At 38.8% G+C, this 18,649-nt stretch overlaps 1 protein-coding gene and 1 long non-coding RNA gene across 2 annotated transcripts in view; one reads left to right on the top strand and one right to left on the bottom strand.

The window, feature by feature from the left end:
* The window catches only part of Opn3 (opsin 3), a 31,415-nt gene extending 13,661 nt beyond the window's left edge, over positions 1 to 17,754 (top strand). The window contains exons 2-4 of the mRNA XM_090340196.1: positions 7,469 to 7,788; positions 14,415 to 14,666; positions 15,711 to 17,754. Of these exons, the coding sequence (XP_090196322.1) occupies positions 7,469 to 7,788; positions 14,415 to 14,666; positions 15,711 to 15,974 (836 nt within the window). The 3' untranslated portion in view covers positions 15,975 to 17,754. The remainder of the gene's footprint in view (positions 1 to 7,468; positions 7,789 to 14,414; positions 14,667 to 15,710) is intronic.
* LOC150057597 (uncharacterized) lies at positions 150 to 15,838 on the bottom strand. Its single transcript, XR_016536826.1, has 5 exons — positions 15,692 to 15,838; positions 5,784 to 5,936; positions 648 to 761; positions 427 to 532; positions 150 to 235 (listed from the first exon to the last, which is right to left on the bottom strand). It is a non-coding gene; the product is annotated as an uncharacterized LOC150057597 (long non-coding RNA).
* Positions 17,755 to 18,649: the final 895 nt, after the last annotated feature.

Genomic DNA, 18,649 nt, shown 5'->3' with positions numbered 1-18,649 from the left:
ATTTCCATTGGTTTTATCTATTAGGCTTGGAAACAAATATGCTTACCTAGTAGAGTGAAACTGTTCCTGTATATTTGTAAGTTAATAGTATAAATTTGTAGTTAAAAGATTCTGTAATGATTTCGAGGCTATTACCTAGTATATAAGAAATATAGATTTCTACTGAGGAAGAGCCTGGGATCTTGTTTTCAGGCAACTAAGAATTGTAATTATGGATTTCCTGTTTCAGGATGACCTAGAATGAATCAGTAAGATTACTCACAAATAATACACATTTAAATCATTTCTCAGATGTCCCATCAATAATGTTACTAATTTCTCCTACTCCACTATTAGTGTAATAGTTTTCAGAATAGGATGTATTCCACCCATTGGAAAATGTCTGGAGCCATTCTTGATTGTTAAAAACATGGATGAGAGAATTACAGCTTGTAGTGAGTCCTGGAAGGATCTTCTCCATATCTTAAAGTACACAATAGCCAACACAATGGTGTTATCAGCTTCAAGTGTCAATAGTGCCAAGGTAGAGACCCTGAAACAAGAAACGGATGTTTGAATATGCACAGGACTCTGCTTTTCTCCTGTTTCCCCTCCCTACTTCTGCCTTTTCCTTTTCAAAAAAAAAAAAAAAAACTTAAAAATATGACCATTGTGGTAGAAACTCAATCTGCTTTTCTCATCTCTGTAGATTCCCCCAGTCTCCACTTCTTCCATCACCAAACAGTGGCTTCAAAGCTTCTGGGGCTTTATGATGATGTAATCTAAAAAAAAAATAGAGCATTAAAGAATACAACTTTTTTTTCTTTTTTTGTGGGTTATGTGGCATTTCTCCTAAGCTCTTCAGCTCAAGGCTACAGCCCTACCCCTTGAGCCACAGCACCACTTCTGGTTTTCTGGTGGTTAATTGGAGATAAGAATCTCATGGACTTTAGTGCTCGGGCTGGCTTTGAACCTCTATCCTCAGATTGTCAGCCTCCTGAGTAGCTAGGATTACAGGCATGAGCCACCATTCGCCAGCTTATTGCTTACCTTTACTGTGATGCTTCCATACGTGCATGCCTTGAACCAACTCATACCTCCAGGATCCCTCTCCCTCATTCTTCTCCCCACCTTCCTTAAAATAATGTGGTTTTTTATTTTTACTTTTGAAACAAATTTAATGTGTTTCAAAACAAGCAGTGTTTTTGGTATTTTAGGATAGAAACTAACATCTCCTTTTGTGTTTTAACCTTCTTACTCAATAGCACTTCTAAAAAGGAACTTAAAAAATAACCATTTACTAGGTCACTGTTATTAGAAGAAAAATGCAAATGAAAAACTAAATTTGGCTGCACAAATCAAGCAGCTCACTCTCCTGGGTATTGTTCAGTGCTTGGTCTTAAAGCCATTTCAACAGGTTCCAGTGTTCTATTTTTGTGTGTATATAAAGGATTTAATATTTATCCTCCCTCACCAATTCACTTACCCTCCTATAGTAAATTTCATCATTCTAATCTTACTAACAATTCTTGAATTTGCAGTAGCATTAATCCAAGCATAAGTTTTCACACTTTGAATTAGCCTATATTTACATGATAACACATAATCATATAATGACACACCAGTCTCATGCATTCCTTTTATTCTTCTTCCCCTTTGTTGTGTGTGTGTGTGTGTGTGTGTGTGTGTGGTTAATTGGAGATAGGAATCTTACAGCCTTCCCTTCTTCAGGCTAGCTTCCAACCACGATCCTCAAATCTCTGCCTCCTAGGTAGCTAGGATTATAGATATGAGACATCAGTACCCAGTGGAATTTCACCAGTAATGACTGACTAAAATGAAAAATGCATGTTTTTTGAAAGAGTGCTATTTATGAGAGTATTAGAAAAATTGTAGTTTAGAGTTGCCAATACAGACTAAAGAAACCATCTACAATTGAAGTCACTGATTTATACACAGTTACTGGTGGTTCACCAAGGAGGAAGATAGTACAATAGCTTGGCATTTTGTAGTGTGTTAACTATAGAAAATGTTAACTATAGAAAATGTCTGAGCAATATGATTAGTGCAGAGTGAGGCCACAGGTTCAACCCAATCCATTTATTTGATATAAGATCCTGTCCCAGTTCCTGTGAGAACACAGAATATAGAGAATACAGAGATGCTAAGTGTACAAGTAACACTCACTATATGCCACGTACTGCTATAACTTCTGGCTATTTCTATTACAGCAACCCAATTAGGTAGGTACTCATACTACAGATAGGGGAGCAGACACTTAAGGACAACCTGACCAGCATCACAAGTAGCAGGAACACATCACATCTTACCATTTTGATGCCATAACCCACTCTTCGTGCATTGAAATATACTACCAGAGATGTCAGATGAAATCTAGGAATACAGGTGTATACTTAATGTACTAGGAACAGTTCTCATTTCTCCCATGTATTAAACATTATCTCTTCTTAAGACTACTTTGTGATAGCAAACAGTATTTCCATGTGTAGATGAGACACAAAGCTCAGTAATTTACAATTAAAGAAATGATAAGTAATGAAGTCCTTATCTATTGGGGATGGCATTATTATACAATTAGTCACATATTAAGTCGTAATGGTGACTAGGATAATAGGCATACAGTTAATGGATGCACAGAGAAGTTATATTAAGTCTGACTAGGAAAATCTGGGAAAGCTTTAACACACACCTACACACACACCTACACACACACACACACACACACACACACACACACACACACACACACACACACACGTGTTTGGGTCTTGAAGGCTGTTCTGAGAAATTCCCTGCTGGGTGCATGGTAGAAGCAGGCAGGCATGGAGGTCACAGCCTGCTTGGCTAGGGCTAGTGTGAAATGAGGACACTAAATAGGCACCAAAGCTGTGTCAGTCTTAAATAGCACATGAAGCCTGGGACCCTACTGGTGTACTGACTTCTGTGGAAGTGGTTTAAAACAACCTCTGGGAAGCTCTGACGTAATTCTAAGATGTGGGCATTGGAGACACATTCTGTCTTGGGAAAAGAACCACTTCTGTGATCTAGAGAGCTTTAAGCAATACATGGACAGGGAGAGTTAAATCCACATGAAGCCCACTTCAACAGTAGACTGAACAGTGGTCATCATGTTATTGCAGTATCATTCTGCCCAAGCATATAGCAATCATTTGACCATATTGACAATATTCTCCTGTTTTCATTGTCTTTTATGGTCTTATCTTTTCTAGCTGATTAATCACACACAAACACAGAGTCAGAGAGACTCAGAGAGAGAGAGACTTAGACACATTCAGGAAACAAGCTTTTCATTCTTATAAAATGCCATTGATGTTCTGTTTCAGTGCTCTCCACTTAATCAGTAGCATATAAGAGAAAGTATCTGAAAAGGGAATTACTATTCTTGCCAACAGCTATACACACACAGAGTTTTGTAAATTATAGGGGCTGGGAATGTGGCTTAGTGGTAGAGGGCTTGCCTAGCATGCTAAGAGTCCTGGGTTCATTCCTTAATACCACATAAACAGAAAAAGCTGAAAGTGGAGCTGTGGCTCCAGGGATAGAGCTCTACCCTTGAGTACAGAGAGGCTCAGGGACAATGCCCAGGTCCTAAGGACAAGCCCTCAGATAGGTAAAACAAACAAAATAACAAGTCTTATAAATTATAAAACAACTGACTGGAAATGTAAACAGTTGCCTCTGAGATTCTCATTTCTTATTCTTTGCATTTTTTTTGCCAGTCCTGAGACTTGAACTCAGAACTTGAGCACTGTCCTTGGGCTTTCTCAAGGCTAGAGCTCTACCATTGGAATCACAGTACCATTTCCAGCTTTTATCTATATATGTGGTACTGAGGAATTGAACCCAGGTCTTCATGCATGCTAGTCTAGCACTCTTACCACCAGGCCAAACTCCTGGTCCCAAGCATTTTAAAATCTTTGTTTGTGTGTAGGTATGGTGTTGGGATAGAACCCAGCATCAAACACATGCTAGGGAAATACTTCACTACTAAGTCCCCCTCAGACCCTCCCATACTTTTTCTTTCTCAACGGTTCCTAGGGTTTGAACTCAGGGCGTGGGTACTGCCTTGAGCTCTCTGTGCTCAAGGCTAGGGCTCTTATACTTGAACCACCGCACCACTTCCAGGTTCAGGGACACAAGGCTAGTGCTATACTACCTGAGCCACAGCATACTTCCAGCTTTTTAAAATAGGAATAAGAATCTTACAGGGACTTTTCCTCCCAGGCTGTCTTTGAACCATGATCCTCAGATCTCATCCTCCTGAGTAGCTGGGATTACAGGAGTGAACCACCAGACCCTAGCTCTCCCTTACATTTTAAAATTAGTCTTGTGACTTTAGACTGGTCAGAGATCTCAACTGCTTTTCTCACATGTTAATCAGATGAGGACAATGAGTCTGTCTCATATATCTGTGAGGATGATGAGAAAAGCATATGCAATCAAACTATAACAGCTGTAAGGCATCACATGAAATGAGGTGTTAGAATATATTGTTGAATCTTGGCTGTTTTATTTAGATCTTTCCTTAATTGCAGCCAGAGGGAATTTGCCATAAGGAAAATCTACAAAAGTAAGATAACCAAATTCTCTAGAACTATAGTGATAGAAGTGAACAAAAATAGTCTCATAGCTTCTCTGAGCCTGAGGATTCAAACTTCTTGCAGGCATTGAAGGAAGTCTCCTTCACTTCTTTAGTACAGATCTCTCTGCTTTTACCACTGGAATTATTTGCAGGAAACTGAGTAATGCTCTCTATCAGGTCTCCTGTGTTACATGAGCCCCTCTTCTTCATTTTCTAACTGGTTAAAATACATTTAATCATGAAGATTCACTCTGGTTTTACCTGCTTCCCACAGGTCTACTGACTTAAACATTCCTCTACCCATTCTTAGAGGAAGCTTTCCTACCTGCTTCTCTGCAGTGACTGTGTATGCTCCTTAGAGGAATGGACCACATCACAGCAATTTAAAAAAAATTAACAGAGAGGAATGAAAGGGACCTGAGTTATTGGCCAGCACTAGAATAAGTGTCCTAAACACTTATTCTATTTAATGTAAACTTGCTCAGCTAAGAGTTTAGAGTTGAACTGTAAATAAAAGTATTCCATGTGATCACCTCATTGCCGAAGTAGGAGAATGACTTTGTGTTTTGAATATCTGCACATATCCCCACTGAATTGTTTATTTAAGCTCTCAGTGCTTTATCTACTCTTCCTATACATTCTGCCCCTGCCAGCACTTAAAGAAATTTTGCTCTCAACCCATCAATTGTATGATAATAATGGTGATTTATACACTATTATTCGCTAAGAAAATTCCCATTTAAAGTACATGCACACACACATACACACACACACACACACACACACACACACACACACACACACACAATACACCCTAAGAAGTATTTGGCTTCTGCGACTACTGTCCCTATTCCACTGGTAAGCAACTGAGGTTCGGAGATAATTGTTTTTCCCTGGGAAAAATGAAATTTAACCCAGGATTATGGCTTTAGTGATACTCCTTTATTACAGAATTGATTCCATTGTTTCATAATTATTCATTTTGTCTGTTTATAACATTTTCCCCATTGTCTAGTACTTTCTGACAATCTGTATATTACTAAATTATGTTGACAAATGTCATAACTTAATGTATAGTCAAATTATATTACTAACATTTTAACACCTTTTTTCTCTGTATTTTGGAGCTTGAAGTGTCCTCACTCTTGTCAACTTGATATTGTATCCATTAAACCTTTACCAAAGCAGAGATAATTCCTCTGCTGTATGCTTTAGGCCTTTGACAGAGCTTCACTGAGCACTTTCCACATTCCTGTCACCATGTAGCTGGAGAAGAGGATAGCTGTCAGCATTCAAGGCACTGGAACAGGAAATCATAGTGGCTGGCAGTTTGCTGCAGGGGTAAGCAAAACAGCAAGATTTAGGCAAGTTCTAAGATATGCCACTGCAGTATGTTTTTGTAGACCACTATGTCAGAGCTATTAGGGATACATAGATCCTCCCTAATTGCTGTACAAGGGGAGTTCACAAAAATCCAGCTCTCAGCTCTCTCCTTCCTTATGATCAGCTTCTAGTCATAAGTTTCTTCTTTCCCAAGTCACCTTTTCTCTCTCACAAGGAAAACTCTCCCCATTCCCCAAATAAGCCACATTATCACTGTGGAATGTTGCCAGTGAACAGGAGTGGAAGGCTGCAGTAAGGCAAACAGAGACAAAATACAGACAAATGGGGGAGAATGGTGAAAGAGGTGGCACTAATCAAGATGCACTGTACTCATAAATGAATGTATCGAATTGATAAAAACTACTGAAGGATGACTAAAAGATTAAAAACATGAATGAAAATGTTGAATGCCCATTCAAAGGGTGGTAGGGAAAATTAAGAACAACTAATGTACTTCAGTTCTTGCATTTTGCAGGACAAGTCATGCAAGATCCAAGCAGAGTAAAAGTGATATTAGGGCAGAAATATGGAAGAGAAACAGCTATGCTATGAGAAATCAGTACTTCAACCGGTCCTCAGCTGACTTCAGGGGTACAAACATTGACCTAATCTGGAGCAGTGGCCCCATCTGCTCCTTTCTCTGTCTTTTTTTGAACTGAGGCATATCTGAGTGCTCTTACCATTCTTAGACCCTTTCGTGTCCATTTACACCTCTGTGATGTGGTACATATTCTTCATTCTTCTTCCTGACATATATTTCCCCTGCCTTGTGCACAAATGCTTGTCTGTAATTCTGCAATCCGTGTCACAGTTGTAACATTTGCCAAGCCTAAATCATTATTAATTTAGGCTCTTCCCTTCAGACATCTATACCTCCGTGTCAGTCATTATTTGAACCTCTAGTGTCGCCACAGCGCCTGACATATACTACAGTTCTCGGTGGACACATTGTACTCTTAATGTGGGCTTGTTCTAAATTAGAAGTGCAAGTGAAGACTGGATCATGAGCAATATCCTTCCACCTTGTCAGCAGCCTTTGTGTGAGAGCAGTTCCCATGTTGCTCTTAGTTTGAAGGCGCTTGCACAGTCCTCTGGGTAAGTTCACTTAACTGGCCAGTCTAGCTCATGACACCCACTTTGCCTTTGTCACCTAGCCGAGAAAGGAAAAACTGATAAATGTTTAAGTGATTCATATCTGAGTGTCTGGTGCAGTGGCTGAAACATTAGGCACATCTGTTCTTAGGGGTTCTGTTTTTAATCCCACTGCTATCTCTAATCTGCTTCCAGCTCTGTTTTCTTTAATAGGTAAATGTGCCTCTAATGAAGTGACCTAGGAAGGGGGGCACACTTCCTCATGGATCTCTTAGTGTTAGAAGAACATAGGATTGTTCTCAGACTCTGTGATGTTTCTAGTGAAGCACATGTGTCCTCTCGTGTGTCAAGTTTCCCCTTGCTATGCTTTTCTCCTTTTTCTTCCTGCAGGGATTGTTTCCATAACCACCCTCACTGTGCTGGCCTATGAACGTTATATTCGTGTGGTCCATGCCAGGGTGGTCAATTTCACCTGGGCCTGGAGGGCCATCACCTACATCTGGCTCTACTCATTGGCCTGGGCAGGAGCACCACTCCTGGGTTGGAACAGGTACATCCTGGACATCCATGGACTAGGATGCACCGTGGACTGGAAAGCTAAGGATGCCAACGATTCCTCCTTTGTGCTCTTCCTGTTTATTGGCTGCTTGGTGGTACCAGTGGGAATCATAGCCCATTGCTATGGCCACATTCTGTATTCCATAAGAATGGTGAGTTGATAATGACATATGTCTCTTCCCAGATAGTTCCCTGGGTATAAATTTTGGGTGGAAGAAAAAAATCATACTTCCTTCATAATCAGTATTATCCAGAGCTATAGCTATTCTTCGGGAATTCACATTTGGTAGGATTTTTACCCTGTGAGTTACTCCATGAAAACACCCATGATTAATAACACTCTCTCTCTCTCTCTCTCTCTCTCTCTCTCTCTCTCTCTCTCTCTCTCTCTCTCTCTCTCTCTCGATATATATGTATAGACATACACACATATATAATGTACACAAGTATTCATATATATAATATACAAAAGGGTGATGGGTTCTAGACAGACAAGATCAGTAGAAGAATAATTCCATGTTGTTCACTCCTAACATTTGAGAATTCTAATAAAGGCAATTCTGTGTGTCCCTTAATTTCATTTATTTATTAGCACATGAACTTGCTACAAAAGAATGGCCCAGATATTTTGTCTAGAAATTTAATTAGAGTGATAATTAAAACTGGCCACAAACAAGTTTCATGATGGGAGGCAGTAGGAAATGTGTTTGAAGCAAGCAACAGAGAGGCCTTCTAGTTCCCAGTCTCAGCTACATGGGGCTTCCTAACTCAATGCTTCTACCCCATCCATTCTCCAGGCTCACAGAACATTCCAGTTCCTTGCTCACTCTCATCAGCCCACTCTAGCTTTCACCTTTATTTTAAATTAAACTTAGTGCATTGCAATATTTTTATTACTTTTGTTTTTTCTTATAATGCCAGAGATCAAACCCTGAAATCGTACTCATTGTGCAAGTGCTATACTATGCATTTCTATAATTTTAGTTTTACTGTTTTAGTGGTACTAGGGTTTGCTTGCTAGGAAGGCACTCTACCATTTCAACCACATCCTGACTCTTATAGGCTTTGGTATTTTCAAGCAGGGTCTGGTCTCTCAGGTTTTTGCCCAGGACCAGCCTCAGATATGATTCTCCTACTTATAACTTCCCACATGGCTGGGCTAATAGGCAAGACCATCAGGGAAACTTGTTGATTGAGATTAGGGCTCAATGACATTCTCCATACTAGTCTCAAACCACAATCCTCCCAAGTTCTTTTTCACTTATATTTTCAATCTCTCCCTCACTATTAGCTCTTTCCCTTTAGTTATTGCTGTTGATTTAAAAATAAAAAAACAAATCTCTCAGTTCCTATTAAATTTCACTTTATTTCTCTCCTTAATTAACTGTTGCAGGCTGAATGTTGTGTCTTTCAAATTCTGCTTCCAGTGTGATGTTGCTTAGTGAAGTAATTAGGGTTAAATGAGGGGCTGGAACTATGGACTGATGAGATTGTTATCCTTATCTGATCCCCCAGAGTTCTCCTCCACATCCTTGTTAAATATGAAGCTACAGGAGCATACTACTTAGAAGCCAAGAGAGAAATCAGAATGGAAACTACCTTGTTGGCAACTTTTATCTTGTACTTCTTAGCCTCCAGAACAGTGAGGAATGAACTGGTTGAAGATCAAATGTTATTAGTTGACTACATTCACACACCATTTATTCCTCAGTCCTTTGCAAGTTGACACCCCCTTCATCTTCTACCCTCTTGCTGAAGCTGTCCTCACTGGAGGTCATTGAGGAGCTCATTCAGTTTCATTATTAGCTAGTATCAGTGGCAGTTGAGACTTGGCCATTTCTACTTTGTTGTGACTTTCTCTTCCCACGGATACATGGACCCCATTTCCTGATGTATTTATTGTTGACTCTGGGGATTCTTCCTATTTCTCCCCCTTCATGCACTCTTCCTCCTCCTCCTCCTCCTCCTCCTCCTCCTCCTCCTCCTCCTCCTCCTCCTCCTCCTCCTCCTCCTCTTCCTCCTCCTCCTCCTGTTATTTCCAGGGAGACAGTCCCCCTGTGTAGCCGAGACTGCCCTCACTATGTAGCTGAGGTTCGTCTTGAACTCACCATCTTGCTTTAGTCTCCCAAGTTCTAGAATTAACAGGTATCCTGTTTTGAACTCACAGCCTCATGTTGCTAGTCAGGCTCTTATCACTGAGCCAAACCTCCAGCTTGGCTTCATATTCAGATGTCTTTTGCAAGGTTTTTTTTTTCCCTTGGATCATTGTAGAATTCTTTGCTTAATTATATTGTTTGCACACTGGCCCTGGTAATCTCATATACCATCAAAGGTTTTTTCCAAAGCTATTGGCTTTTTTGGAATGCCTGTTTACAATCCAGTTCATTCTCATGACCTTTATGATCTCTATTAAATTAACACAGTCAATTGTCTATTGATATTTCCACTTGGTCCATAGACTTCTCAAATTAAATTATGTGAAGATTGACTTACTGTCATACCCTCCCCCAATTCCATGGCTCCTCCATCCTTTCTTGTTGAGTGGTCCTCCTCTCTAGCTTCCTAACCCAGAAATTAAGAAACCCATCCCCCTTCATTCAACTACTGGTCAATTCTTACCTCCCCAAAGATTTTGGATATGTTATTTTTACCCTCTGGTGTGAACACAGGCTTTATTCAAAAAGGCCAGAATTCGGGGCCAAGAGTGTAGCTTAGTGGTAGAGGGCTTGCCTAGCATGAAGCCCTGGATTTGATTTCTCGGTGCTACATACATAGGAAAAGCCAGAAGTAGTGCTGTGGCTCAAGTGGCAGAGGTCTAGCCTTGAGCAAAAAGCGTCCAAGGACACTGTGCATGCCTTGAGTTCCAGCTCCAGGAATGGCAAAAAGAAAAAGAAAAAAAAAAGGCCCAAATTCTCCTTGCTTGTTGCTGCTTCTGTTCTACTATGCCATCTGCCACCAGCTAACATGTTTTCAACTATTTCCTGCAGGGAAATAAGGCAGGGGTTGTAAGACCAGTCAGTCTTGTGTGGTATCTTCCATCTTCCACCTCTCTAACCTCTTGCCCACAGAATGCAGCCCACTGCCACATTGTTGTTCCCAGAGTCTCCCTTTCTCTACAGCATTATACCTCTCCTTTCCTGGCTAACCCCCTCCTTCCTTTAGAAGGCTGTTTTCTTGCTCTAACCCACACTCAGGATTGCCGTCACCCATACACTCCCACATCCATTTCTGATCCCTTTCCAGGGTGTCATGCATCAGCTATTGTAGTAGTATCCTGTGCCCCTGTCTCCGTTTTACTATTTTTTTTTACCTATAGGTGGAACAACACCTACATGTACCAGGTGGCTAGTGACTATTTTAGGAATGTAACTCATTTAGGAATGAGTTGCAAAGGGAGTGTATAGAGAGAGGAAGACAGAAGAAGAGTTAAAAAAATGTAAAGAGACTTGTAATTGTCTGTGCTGTTATTTCAACAGAGAAATTGGCTGAAGTAACTTGCCTGAATTTCCTTGTTCAGAAAGGGGTAACAGGAGACAGCAATGAGAGACTTAGCTAGTCATTGAGAATGAAGACTGTGGGGAACCTTTGAATATCTACTGGTGCCTGACCCACGCTCTAGGTAGCAGTCACTTCTGGAAGAATCCTAGGGAATTTGTATTAAGTGGTTTTCTTTAGAATGTGATCATATGCTCTTGCTTCATCTATAGCAGTTAGCAGTTTTGACAACAGTCCTCAAAATACAAAATAAAAGATATAAGCTAAAACAAGAACAACAACAACAAAAGCGAAATAGAGGATATGAGCCACAAAGTAGGGCTCTGTATTTAGGAATGGTGAATGAACATAATGAAGGGATAGAGTTATGAGAGATGAGATAAAGAGAAAGTGACAGGAGATAAAAGAAAAAGAAAAAAATAAAAGACAATCACCAAAATTCACATTTTCAAGTCTAAGTAATCAAAACATTAGTTAGGCTATTCTGCTCATAGCAAAGAGATCTGGGAAAGTATAGCTCAACATAGGCTTCAGTTTCAAGCTGATAAATAAGCACTGTGCTCAGAGGAGAGACAACACCATTGGAACCTAGCTAATGATGGCTTGGAGGGTAGATAAGTGAGATGTGCTTATATATTATTAGTTAATTGAAACTCTGAAGAGTCAAATAGTCTATAGAAATATCAGTACATCTTTCCCACCTATTCACCTGATAGAAGGTTAATATCTGGAAGATATAAAGAATTCAGTGGGGTGCTGTGACTCAGCCTATAATTCTAGCTACTCAGGAGGCAGAGATCCAATCCAGCCCAGGCACAAAAGAACCTGGGACTCTTATCTCCAATTAATCTCTAGAAAATGGAAAGTGGGGCTTGGCTCAAGGATAGGGCGGTAGCCTTGAGCTGAAGAGCTCAGGGATAGCGCCCAGGCCAAGTTCAAGTCCTACGAACCTGCCGCCCCCCAAAAAAGAAATATAAGTACACATATACATATAAGTATGTTCATTTCAAGTGTATTTCAATAAGCAATTAATCTCAAAAGTAACCCTAAAGTTATACAAATGGAATTAGAAATCAGCTTCTGTAAATTTTCAGGAATGGGATTTGAATATAGGGCCTCCGAGTATTCCAAATAGGTACTGCATTATTGAGCCTCTGACCCATGCATCTGCTAATTCTAATAAGGTATATCCTTAGAGAGGGTAACTGACTTTATCAATACCACACGGTATTGAGAACCCTAAAATGGGAATTTTGTCCCTTTGCCCCCAAAATGATGTTTTGAAAACAGGATGACAACCTGTCACATCAATATACTACTGTCTTCTGAAATAGAATTGTAGGATGGGAGCATAGCTTGGTGATAGAGTGCTCACCTAGCATACTCAAAGCCCTGGGTTTGATTCCTCAGTATCACATACACAAGAAAAGCCAAAAATGGTACTGTGGCTCAAATGGCAGAGTGCAAGCCTTGAGCAAAAAGTATACAGTGCTCAGGCCCTGAGTTCAAGCCCCAGGACTGGCAAAAATTAAAATAAAATAAAATCATACACACATACCAATACCATACCTTAATTATTTATAATATTAAAATAAAACATTTTAATTTCCATGCTTCTCTGGATTTGTCCATTGAGAATCATAATTTTAATAAAAATATAGTTTCTTTAATATAATTTTGGATGATAACCATAGTTTATGAATATCAGCTTAAAGTACGTGTTAATTAAATAGTATTAGCATATGCTTTAAATCATTTCTTCTTTTTTTCTTTTTGGTCAGTCATGAGACTTGAACTCTGGGCCTGGGCACTGTCCCTGACCTGTTCATCTCAAGGCTACCATACTACCCCTTGAGCCGTAGCCCCACTTCCCATTTCCTAGTATTTAATTGGAGATAAGAGTTTCCTATTTTTTTTTTTTTTGCCAGTCTTGGGCTTGGGCTCAGGACCTGAGCACTGTCCTTGGACTTCCTCAAGGCTAGAACTCTACCACTTGAGCCTCAGCACCACTTCTGGCTTTTTTCTATGTATGTGGTACCGAGGAACTGAACCCGGGTATTCGTGCATGCTAGGCAAGCACTCTACCACTAGGCCAAACTCCCGGCAAGATAAGAGTATTCTTATGTTCTTTAGTGCCAAGGTGGCTTTGGATCGAGATCCTCAGATCTCAGCCCCCTGAGTAGCTAGGATTACAGGAGTGAGCCACCACATCCGGCTTTTAAATCTTTGGGCAAAAGGTTACCTCCTTCTCCCTTTTTATTTTGCCATCTTACGGCTTAAATTCAGGACCTGGGCACTGTCCCTGAACTCTTTTGCTCAAGGCTAGTGCTCTATCACTTTGAGTCACAGCTCCATTTCTGGTTTTCTGCTGGTTAAGTGGATGTAAGAGTCTCAAAGACTTTTCTGCTTGGGCTGGCTTTGAGCCATAATCCTCAAATCTCAACCTCCTGAGTAGCTATGATTACAAGGGTAAGCCATCTTCACTCACATTAGTTCAAGGCCAGCTCTCTACCACTCTGAGCCACAGCTTCACTTCCTAAAAGTATATTTTTTAGTATGTGCAGGAATATTTTTTTCCTTTTTGTTAACCACACAATTATGATAATAAGGAAAGAATGTATATAGAATTTATCTGAGATTCTGCATCATAAACTCCTCAATACCTTTGGTGAAGCCACACTCAGGGAAGATGAGCTGATTTCAAATGAAAGGGATTCTCTGAGTTGTGCTAAGTACTGTTCCTATAATTGAACCCCTGATGAAACTAAACACAAATTCCATATCAAACCCCACTTTCTAGTTATTAGCAATGAATTGAAAAACAATAGTTTCTAGAAAGAACTGCTTTGGGATTAAGTACTCACCAAAATCAGCTGTAGGCTTATATATGACATGACTTTGTGACCTGCTTGGAGAATTTGCAGACTAGTATTCTGGCTAAGTGTTTCCTGGATGTAGAAATTGCTTCCATTTTATGGTCACTTTGATGTTTTGTAACAACAAGATTTAGGCAAATCATGTGTTTCATTTTTATTAAGTAAATTAGAAAAGCATTAAAACTATTAAAGAATGGAAGAGACTATTTAACTTACCTACAGTTTATCATAGCTGAGGATATGGGAGCCCAAAGAGATGAAAGTTGGGTACACCTATGTGATTTGGATCAAAAGTCATCAAACCAGTTGCAGTCCAGTTCTCTTTCCACTAAAGCAATTCCTAGAATCGTGACTGCATATCCATTATCAAAAACAGTCAGCCTGTCCTTCCTTTCTCCTGCCCTCAGCTTCGTTGTGTTGAAGATCTTCAGACAATTCAAGTAATCAAGATTTTACAATATGAAAAGAAACTGGCAAAAATGTGCTTTCTGATGGCTCTCACTTTCCTGATGTGCTGGATGCCTTATATTGTGATCTGTTTCTTGGTGGTGAATAGTCATGAGCATTTGGTGACTCCAACCATATCTATTGCTTCCAACCTTGTGGCTAAATCTAGCACTATATACAACCCAGTTATTTATGTTTTCATGATCAGAAAGGTAAGCTTTGTAATTAAGTTGTTGTTTCTGCCCCGGGTGGGGGGAGGATATGATCTTATACAAAGATTTCACAATAGCTGCAGTGCCAGAAAAACAAACTGAGAATTTGACAGGAAAGGAAATGATACAAGACAGGGTATAAACTATTACCAAGAAAATAACTCTGTTCCATTAATAGAGAGTTATACTTGTAACTCTCAATTATACTAGAGTTATAGTAGGTAAAATTTTATTAAAATTATGTTTAATTCATCAAAAATACTTATGCCTATCAAGTTATTTTTTAAATTTAAAATGCAAGTTAACACATTTACTTCTTACTGAACTATGAAGCATACTCATTAATTTTACAGTGTAACCAACAGTAATTATACTCTTTATTTGTAAGTTATGAAATGAAGGACTAGCACCTAAGTAGGTAAAATTTAAGTATATTAATTGATAGCTATTTAGTGTGCCTTTTCTCCCAGATTGTGGTCTATAATCAATGCTTCCTTTATGTACTTACATCACATCTAAAGTATAATAAAAAAAGGACATGTCCCAGTTTGGAATATCTGGGTGCCCAACACACATAAACCTGATATTCCTGATTCCTGAAAACACACAGGAAGTCTAAAAGATATACCAAATAAAAGCAATTAATAAGGCAATGGCCCACAATTTTTTGGGTAACAAGTTTTTGGCCCATATACTCAGCCCTTTCAATAATACATCTTTAGCACTCAACAATGGTTTGATAAATCCAAATAAGTACTTTATATTGAGCATAAATTAAGTATTGAGTGACCATGTACAGCACATGTAAGTAAAAAGTTATTATCGCTTCTGTTTAGTGCAAAAAGTTCAATGCATGAGCTTTCCCAGATGGAAAAAAAATGAGCAAAAGTACTAAAGGAAAAAAATGTACTATGGAGGAAAAAAAGTACTATCCATTTCTGCCTTTTTGGACTTTTCTATTATACAGCAGTTTAGCTTAATTCATTTTTTTGAATGCTAATCCAGAGTAAGACCCAGATGCTTACTTAACCTTTTTGCTCTCAGTTTCGAAGATCCCTCTTGCAGCTCCTTTGTTTCCGATTGCTGAGATGCCAGCGACCAGCCAAAGACCTACCAGCAGCAGGAAGCGAGATGCAGATTAGACCCATTGTGATGTCACAGAAAGATGGGGACAGGCCAAAGAAGAAAGTGACTTTTAACTCTTCTTCCATCATCTTTATCATTACTAGTGATGAATCTCTATCAGTTGATGAGAGTGACAGAAGCAGTGGGTCCAAAGCTGACGTAATCCAAGTTCGTCCTTTGTAGGAATGAATGATGGAGCCTTGGACTGGACACTGTGTTTGGATGTCCATTATAAGACTTGTTCTGGGATCCTCACCATGTAATAACTTTTGTGGCCCAGCAGGAAACCATAACTGCCATATGTTCTGCAGCCTCAAGATGTGACAGAGTGAGACAAATTGTTTTAATTCAATAGGTGCTTTACATGAAGAACCACTTACGGGCACAAGATGGGCACCTGGCACCATCATCTTCCAATGTGGTGGAAATTTCCATTTAAAAATATTTTTAAATGACCATATTTGCCAAAGCACACAATACACTTTCCTTAAGGTATTTCACTCTAAAACTAATAATGTCTTCTAGACATTTGTGAAATAGATGTTTATGTTTTCTGTGGTGTTGGGTTATATTCAGTGTCATGTGTCTGGCCAAATTCAGTTTCTCAAGGAACTAATTCTGGAATGAAAATCTCTATCTGAAACAAAAGGCTGCTATTATAAACACATAGGGGAATTATCAACACATAAAAGGAAATGTCAAATGAACAGGCTGCTGAGCAAGTTCCACAAGATACAAATAAGAAGCATCATAACCAAAAGAACAGGATGACTTCAGGGTAGCTGTGATATATGATTAATTCTATAGTAGACAACATACATGAGAAAGGTAATGAGGATGGTAGTTGATTACATTTCAAATGTGAGGGTGACAGGAGTATATTTTTTCTTTTAATATTTTTTTCACAATATTGGTCAAGTTCTCGATTTAGAAAAGGTCTTTTTAGTAAACAAACATATCTGAAAGATGAAAAGTAAGTGTTCAAGTGTATTTATAAGAAATGTTATTCCTTCTTCATTTCTTATCATTCAGTCCACAGTTGAATCAATGGCTAATGTTTATGAAAAGAGCTATTTTTCCATTGGTCCTGTTAAGACTTTCAGGATAAACATTTCTAGAGGTTACATTCTCCCATTTTCAGGGGCAGAGATAAATCTGGGCTCCTTCTACCACAGGGGTGATGCTATTAAAGGAATTGATGTAACAAACGCTCTACTTATTTGTCTTCCTAAGAATTATTGTCCTTAAACTCTCAAAGTCCTTTTCTTTTGTCCTGTCACTTCTCTGGTTATTTTTCTTTGTTGAAAATGCTGCATTAACCAGGGAGTGTTACACTTGCTCTTTGAGAATCACTCATTCTGTGGGTGTTTCTCACATACATATGGAATATACAGGTTCATACACTTCTATTTGGTTTTTCTCTTATCCATCTGTGTTTTGTTATGGAATGAACTTAAGATAGAACAAACTAAAAGTTATTTCTTCTCCCCTATACATGGAATATTAGGACTTGAGGATGCTTTTGACAATTCAGAGAACACAATCATTAATTTTGTTGCCCATTTTTATTTCCTACATAATTCTTCTAGTGTTATCTCATTCTAATTAATCACAACTGAAGAACCACTAAGTAACTCAGCCTATTGAAAAAGTAAGAACCAAAGAAAATGTTCTCACTAATTTCCCTTTTGAAAATCAAGCTGATGGTCAGTTCTGTCACAGTGTGTAATCCAAAAATTGCTACTAAATTAATTCGGGGGCTAGGAGGGTCTGAAATGAAATAAAACATTACTTTATATTTCTGTAAATGTTTTCTCTTCTTGTTTCTTTTCTGTTGTCTTGTATATGTAGGTATTTTCTTTGTAAATATAATCCTTTCTTATCCTTCACTTAGTATGTCATTAATGGCTTTTTCCCTCGAAAGATATTTGACACTGGAAAATAAAACTGATTCATTCTGGAACTCTTTGGGACTCTACTGAATCCCTCATTTATATATATATTTTTAAATCATCTTTAAGTAGTTGTACAAAGGGGTTTTAATTCAATACATCAGTTCATGAGTACAAACATCTTAATCAATGTCACTCCTTCCATTCTCCTTTATCTCTCCCAACCTTACCCATCCCTTCAAGCTACCTGGTTTCATTTTCACATGTGTACATCAAATATATGGCTTTTCACCTCATACCTTCTCATCTTCCTCACTCCTCTTGATGCCCCCCACTCCTGATAAAACATGTTCCAGCTTCCCGGAGTTTGTTTTCTTAAACTATAAGTTAGTTTTTCAGAGGAGTTTTACAATAAGAAGTTGTCTCTTTCTTCAATTCGTTTGTATATAGCAACATAGGACTATATATAAACTTTGATATTTATCCAGTGAATCTGTGATGAGATAAGCTCTCTCTAGACTATGGAAAGGGCAGCTAATGTTAGGCAAGATGTAGTCAATAGTCTGTCAATACTGCTGTGAGTCATGCTAGGTCTTTAAAGAAAAAGCATGATGCACATGTGACCATATAGGATGAGTCTAAGCAAAATGAACTCCAGGATATGGAAATAAGATGTTTATCTTTGTGATTATTGTTCATAATGTACTATCTGAAGTTCTTTCTTTCCTCAATTTTCCCCCTTATGGTTAATCTCATGTGGTTACTGTATCTGACTTTGGTACCTGGAATATTGTATATACATTTACTTATTTGAAATAGGGAAGGGAAGCAAAAAACAAGATGTATGTGAGGGGGTACTGTACCCACTACCTGATGAATGTAACTGTAACCCCTCTATACATCACTCCAGCAACAAAATTTTTAAAAAGAAAAAGAAAAAGTATGATCAGTAAGGTCCTCCTGGGG

The sequence above is a fragment of the Megascapheus bottae genome, chromosome 10, assembly GCF_031878675.1.
Source record: "Megascapheus bottae isolate mThoBot1 chromosome 10, mThoBot2.hap1, whole genome shotgun sequence".
In the NCBI taxonomy this organism is placed as follows: Eukaryota; Metazoa; Chordata; class Mammalia; order Rodentia; family Geomyidae; genus Megascapheus; species Megascapheus bottae.
This window is presented reverse-complemented; position numbering and strand designations above follow the sequence as displayed.